General features: G+C 38.2%; 1 protein-coding gene across 1 annotated transcript in view; it reads left to right on the forward strand.

Annotated features, from left to right (window-relative positions):
* The window catches only part of dnaaf11 (dynein axonemal assembly factor 11), a 56,899-nt gene that overhangs the window by 22,613 nt on the left and 26,782 nt on the right, over positions 1 to 7,504 (forward strand). The window contains exons 8-9 of the mRNA XM_008293165.1: positions 4,255 to 4,343; positions 4,445 to 4,495. Of these exons, the coding sequence (XP_008291387.1) occupies positions 4,255 to 4,343; positions 4,445 to 4,495 (140 nt within the window). The remainder of the gene's footprint in view (positions 1 to 4,254; positions 4,344 to 4,444; positions 4,496 to 7,504) is intronic.

A 7,504-nucleotide genomic window follows, 5' to 3' on the forward strand; every position in this document is an offset into this window, starting at 1 on the left:
AAGCACAGAAGCAAAAAAGAATTAGGGGGAAATAGGGGGAAAAAATGACGAAAACAGAAATGCAAACTAAATAGAACCTAAAAATTGGTGAAAACAAAAGGCATTCATTAAACAAATAAAGGTAGTGTAGTTTTATTGTCACACTTCAACTTTTCCATTTGTTAAAAAACTTGTCTTTGTTGCTGTTGGATAATAAACAAGACTTAGTGTTTCTTACATGGTATTGAAATCAAACCATAAGAAGCAATTGGTAAGTCAATTTCCAAGGAGTTTGTTGTTTACTGTACTGTCATAAATAAGCCAGGGGTGCCCCAAACCCAAACTCTTGTTTACGTCCACTGTCGGACAGTTCTCATTAATTCAAATATTTTCCTTACTACCTGCTGCATTATTAGTATCAATTGATATAAACTTGCTAATTAAGCATTACTTTGTTAAGCAAGGATGCAGAAGCAACTCTGAAGAACCTAAACTCTGTCCTAGTTGGTAATGGTTTGATTCAACACATTTGCAGTTGCTGCAAGTCATTAAGCGTCACAGAGGACGCTTGTCATGGAGCCCCTTTACAAGCTAAACACCCACAATGCTCTCTGCTTACTAACATGAACTTCCCAAAGTTATGTTTAAACTACTTGTTTTCTTCAAACCTTCAGTCCCAACCCCAAAGATATTCAGTTTACGCTTAAACTCAAACTGAAGGAGCTGCAACTAGAAAACCTTTAAAGATCATTTGAAAGATTCATAAAACAATAGTCAACTATTTGTTTCTGTGTTTATCTATAATAACACAATATTTCATGGATGAAATTGTATTTTTTGTGTCTATAGTTGGATTTTTTTTAGGTTCAAGAAAAGTCTCAAAAGCTCCCAGACGGTCTAAAACTTGTGCTTTATGGCGCCATAATACACCAGCGAACAGACGGGTTGTAAAGCTGCAGTGTTCTTGCGTACACTGACTGCAGATAAATCCACTGCAGATGAAGAGTTCTCTGCAGACTAAATGAACGCTGTCTGAACACATCGTCCTCATCTGTGGATCCACTCAGACCAGCAGTGCAGCTGTCAGCTCCGATGTCTCCATGACTCAGCTGCTTGATAGACGCCGCTCAAAAGAAAAATAGGTTGCGGAGCAGGATTTTACAGCCTCACCACGACCTTGACAAGTCGACAGTATACGGCTGAGGGAAGAGCTGCTGTTTGGATGCAGAGCGATGGAGATGCTTATTGTGTTGATACTTGTCCTACGTCTCACCTCGACTCACACCACATTCAAATGGTTGTAATTTTGGACTCCTCGTTCGTCAATTAGAGTTCTGCTCCATTAAACCCAAACTGCTGCTGAAGGAAACCCCAACATGAAGAGTGTAATTACAGTGTTGTTCCTCCAGCAGCTTCCAGAACTGCCTCCCTTATATATTATTAAGCCTTAAAGTCTCTGAACACTCTAAAAAATGATTCCAAGGACCTGTTCCCACCACTTCATTAAATGTTTGGTTGCAAGAAGACTCTGAATGAAACAATCCTTTTAAGTTACAAACATTATTTGTAATGGTTTGAGTTAACAGAATAATGATGCATCAGCTTAATATTATTTGTAATTTAAGCTCAAATTTCTGAGTTCGTTGATTTAAAAGAAAATTCAAGCTGAGGTAACTTAGTGAAACTGGATTGATCATTTCATTTTTCTTGAAAAACTTGTTTGTAGTTGTGGTATTTAGATACATAACAGTTAAAAAAATAACAGAAATACTAGTTTGAACAAGTTACATTTTTTATTTTTATATAATGAAAATATGCAAAACACTGAAATAAGCCCTCTGTTTGAACAAACTGAAATTATCGGTCACACATTTACAAACTGGTATGTTTTCTAAGAACATAAACATGTGTTCATACATAAAAGATATATATTTTTTGTATTTACAGTACAGCACAGACAACAAAACAACAAATAAACACTATGAAGTTATTTTCATTTATATTAGGAAATGGAAATAAAATTGTTCCTATCAGGAGCACAAAAGTTAAAAGAAAATCACATATACAACTATAAAAACCATCACACCTCTGGTTTGAACAGAAACCGTTGGGGAGAACAGCATCTCTGTTTGACAGTATGACTCTAATATGAACCACTGACCCAGGAAGTGTCCCACCGCTCGGCTCCACAGCACCACTTAAACTCATCACAGCTCTCTGCAGCTCTAATAAAACGCCCCGGAGTTCAGCAGATTGAAGGCTGTTCGAGCTCGATGTCACTCCTCCTCGTCTTCATTGCTGATGTACGGCTGCAGAGGACGACCCTCCGCAGAGTGCTAAACACCCGTCGACACATTCATCTGCTTCCTGCCGCTAATGGAGAGACTGGTTGCACAGCAGATGGTAATGAGAGTCCAGGAAACCCTTTGACTTAGAGGTGGAGGTCAGCAGGCTTCAGTTTAAAAAGATACTAAATCTGAAGCCTGTCACTTCAACGCTTCCCATTCATTGTCAGTTAGCGCAGCACTGCAATATGCGGGGTTTTTTTTTTATGCAAATGAAAAGCACTGAGCGTAACCCTCGAAAAATGTTGTCAGTGTAAAATAAAAACATATTCAGCAGCTTATTTCTCGCCTGAAATGTTTTCAGAAACACATTTCGCAGAACTGTTTTCGTAATAAAAGTTTCTAATGTAAGCGCCACGTTGGTCCGGTTTGAAATCCAGGAGCAGCCTCCAAGTAAAGCGTCGTCCAATCAGATGCAGCCAGTGTTTGTAGGGGGGCAGAGCCTGTGTTGATTCCTGTTGAAGAACAGCTGTCAATCATCTATCCTGTACTGCCCACCAATGTTGAGAAACAACGTGATCGTTCCTACAATAAAAGCAAAAAAACTGCACATACAACTTATTTTTGGTCCAACTTCAAGTGCAAATAAAACTGGAGTCAGCAGATTCTGAGACGATGCTTTGAGCTCATAGTATGATTAGTACCAGAACAAAACTGGACGAGGAGATAAGGTGACGCTAGCTTTTTAACAAAACTGCTCTTCAGCTCCGCTAACGTGCCGCGACACCAACTGGAGCTTTAAAGATACTCAGATTCAGGTTTGTAAAGTATCTACGTCTGTTTTTTTGCACATGTAAACATTCCTGGTTTCAACAACCTGGATCAGCACTCATCCTGGTTTTGAAAATCCGGAATATACCAGCTGGAGTTCAGCGAAAGAAAGCAGGATGCTGCTAAGAGGCCATGCCATGAAGAAAATTTGATGAACACAACTTTCTGTTTCTAATCTAATCTAATCTAATCTAATCTAATCTAATCTAGTCTAATCTAATCTAGTCTAGTCTAGTCTAATCTAATCTATTCTATGAAAGAACCAAAATGTATTATTTTATTTTGTGACAAAGATTCATGTGTTTTCATGATTCCATCAAGGAAAGTTTCAAGTTATAGGAATCATTGGAAATTCAAGAGCGTCATGATATACAAGGTGTTTACAAGGCCACTGACTTACACTGTATTTACAAGCAGCAGCTAAAACAGCTTCTCCGGCCTTGTTGTGTAATTGTTGTCTGAAAACATGGCGATAGAATCATGGTTTAGTTTAGTTTATAGAGCTACATTTCAGTCCCCATTTACTCCTCGTTGTACTGACTGACAACAGAGAAAACTATGTCAAGAAAGCAGCTTTATTGGCAATTCAACTCTATTAAAATGTGAGCACAAAGGGCAGGAAAGAAGCTAACCGATAAAGTTCCTCCTGTGTGTTTTCTCTTCAGGTGTTGTTGCTGTCTGACGGTTAAACTCTGCTCAGTTTACAAACCACCTCTTTGTTCTGTGATTATTTAAAGAACCCCCAGACTTAAAGCATTTCATTCAACCGAGTTGCCGCCACCATTTTCTAAAACTGTAGACCTGACTGCAGCTAAAACCGACAACGATGATGCAGGGATACTGAAGGGAAAAAAAAAAACATGACGCGGCGTGACTTCCTGTCATTTCTTTATATTTTCCTCATTTCCTGCACACATTTTAAATGCATGTACATGTTTGGGAGCTGGTGCAGGGGTTTCTCCAACAGCACCTTACTCCATGACACATTATTTGATGCCTCTGTCTTTATTGGTGCTCCTGAAGGGAAGATGGTTTCTCCTTCACCCTGCAGACCCCATAACTCCACTGCTGTCATCTGTCAGTTCAGCCTGTAGACGTACATATTAGCATTTGTAGTCATCTCACGCTGTTGCTGTTTCTCTGCAGGGAGACGGAGAAGAAGCCGAAGACGCCAAGGACACTGATCGCCGCTGATGGACGAGTTCTGAACGTCAACGAGCCAAAGTACGAATATAACAGCTTTTTAAAGTATTCAGAGTTAATTTTTTACAACCTTGGTGGGTTTAATTATTGCAGATTTTCTTCCACTTCTGGTTCTTGTTGATGTATTTTCCTCACGACTCTACCAGAGTGGCCACGTCGGCAGATCTCAGCAGTAAACAGCTTTACAAAGCCGTTGAGTAAGATTTAAAGCCTGCACTTAATATTTAAACAGCTTATTTACATATGGGCCGTTCCGCCTCAAGTCAGCCAACACCCCCACGTCTGAACATCTTCAATTTGTTTTTTTTATTAAAAAAGTGGTGAACATTGATTGAGTTGACCATGTGACTATGAGTTGGAAAGGCATGATTTTTCTTTTGGCACAGAAACAACAGTGTTGGTTTCACCTGTCAAAAAATGTAATTTTTTGGCAGTACTTTTTTTTTTTTTTCTCAGAAAGTATGCAGCACCATACTCTACATTTTTAAAGGTCGTATTGGTGCCAATCACAGGAACAGCCATCAGCTTCTTAGAATGTAAAATGAAAGTTTTTATGGTTGGTAGATTATCAGAATGAAAAATGAGTGGAACATTTTGACCATATTTGCACCAACATATAACTGGTTTGTGTCATTCTATCAAAGCAGGAGATTGCAGTTAAAGACCATACGTAGGTATCGGCAAGTCTACAAAATTTCAGGATTGTAGCTGCATTATTTTTTAAGTTATGTCACTTCAAATATTAATCCACAGATTGGCACGAAGAAAACAGCAAAAACAGACATGACCCATCATCTTTAAGAATTTTAACTCAAAAACTCAAAAAATTTGTATGTGCAAAAAAAAAAAAAGAAAGAAAGTCTGCTAAATATGAGATGGTCAGGTGTGAACTTTTTAAAGAATTGGTGAATTGAGGTGGAATGACTCAAATCAAATATCACTTCTATTGAAGGTGGACAGATGGTGTGTTCAGGTCTTTCCACCAAACTCAGCAACTTCACTGTAAATGGGAGACTCCAAGAACTCATTCTTGTTTTTCTTGGTAATAAGTAACACATAACTTCTAAAAACATGTTTTTTTTTTTTACATTTCTGTCGGTGCATAGATGAACACCTCATTTCCACACACTTCTGTGTTTGTATCGGACTCAGTTGGAACTCCATTCATGCCTATGGGAACCTCTGATATCTAATGTGTTAGCCAAACTCCTCTGTTTGTTTTTTTCTGGTTCGGAATTTGCCTCGAGCATGTTGAACAATTTCTAACTTTTGCAGTCAATTACGAGGAAGTTGGAAAAATTATTAAGCTAACAACCTATTCAGCTGTTTGACCAGTTATTCAGTCAAATAGTATAAATGTGGATTTACAAAAGACAGTAGTTCAGCTAGTTTAGCACATGCTAGCTGTGTAATATACAGAGAACACACAGACTGTTGTGGTTCATACGTCCTGTAACTAAATATTTCACTACAGTGGCTCCACATGCGGCAGATAAAACCGGTAAAACTGGAAAATATGATGTCCTTGTCAAAAATACTGTTTATAAAATGTCATAGAAAGTTATTTTGCATTTCTAATAACTGATTAATTTGAACCACTATCAGTCCTGATCACAACGACCAAACCAAACACTTTAACTGCCAGTTTGTTTACACGATGCCATTGTTGTTTTTTGTCCAATAAAATACACAAAATAAATTATTTTCCATATAATAAGTGCTAAGTAAAATATATATATATAAAAAACTACAGTCTGGTTTGTGTCAATGACTAACACAAACACTGATTCTGGTGCAAGTTTACTTTTTTATGTGGTCAGAATTAGAAAAAAACCCCCAAAACTTCACACTCAAACATGTCATCGGCAAAAATACTGGCTTAACAATGTCATATATTAATATTATTTTCCATTTTTAATGACTAATTCATTATAACCAACGTCTGTCCTGATCTTATAAAACACATATTCATTTTCAGGGTTTTAATACTTGTTTTCCATCTATAAAGAGCTAAGTGGAAAATAAATTTCCTGATTATGGGATGTGTCAAAGATTAGCATCCATATTCATTTTAATCATATTTTGGAAAATTTCTCCGCTGCTGTATCCTACTGTGATGTATTACAGAGTAGAACCTTTTAAAACAGCGTAGCAGAGTTGACCCAGTATTCAGCAGAACAGACTTTACTCTTCATAAAAACATGTTATTTGTGGCTGAGGCCTGGACCAGCTCAGTAACTTTGTGGTGTTTCCTGCTGTGATTGACCGAGTCGCTCAGCAAACGCAGCAGAAAGAAACATAATTGGTTCTCAGAACAGAACACATCCAATCAACTGTTCAATTTTATTGTGAAAAACATAATAAAGCCTGGGCTGTAATCATTTCCGTTCATGGATCTGTCGTGTTGTTTCCTCGAGACCCTCCATTACCCCCCGTGCAGGTGAAACAGCCACCAGGTGCTGTGTGATTGCTTTATTAGCGGCATTTTTGATGCGAAGCACTGGATTGGTCGTCTTCGGGGGGAAACCTGATCGCCGTGGGCCGCCCGGTCTCCCTCCATTAGCCAGAGGTTTATATCCAGAGCAAGGCCACAGGGGTCGAGGCCTTAAAACAGGCTGATTTCATTTGTAATCTGAGCTGAGGACACACTCAGGTCAGGAATGTATCCTCATATGATATATCGCATTTCTCCAGCCGGACAGTTTATTCACCGCAGACGCCTGATAACAGTCACATCATATCAGTAAAGCTACATTTTGACCGTCTTTTTATATAATCGCTGTTTATAAAATCATGTTCTGTCGACTGAAACCACTCAGACATCATGAATCTCTGTAAATCTGGAAACTTTATGATGTTATACACATCAGATTGCATTGTGTCCGAGTCACCTTGTGATCATTTTGTCATGTTCTAGTCATTTTGCACACATCTTTGTCGTCATGTTTCTCTGCTCGTGTTGTGTTTGGTGTCTTTTGTATGAGGTGTTTGGTCTCTGTATGGATGTTATGTGTCTCCTTTTGGTCATTTTTATGGTTGTTTTGTATCGTTTGATGGTCTTTTTGCACGTCTTTGTAGTTTTGGGTTTGTTTGTGATGCGTTTTTGGTAAATTTGTGGTTAAATTGTTGTTTGTCATTTTTTTATGCCACTTTCTAGTTCATTTCCTGCTTGTGGTAGATTTTGTGGCTCTTTGTGGTCATTTTTT

Source organism: Stegastes partitus, unplaced genomic scaffold (genome assembly GCF_000690725.1).
Source record: "Stegastes partitus isolate 25-593 unplaced genomic scaffold, Stegastes_partitus-1.0.2 Scaffold861, whole genome shotgun sequence".
Lineage (NCBI taxonomy): Eukaryota > Metazoa > Chordata > Actinopteri > Pomacentridae > Stegastes > Stegastes partitus.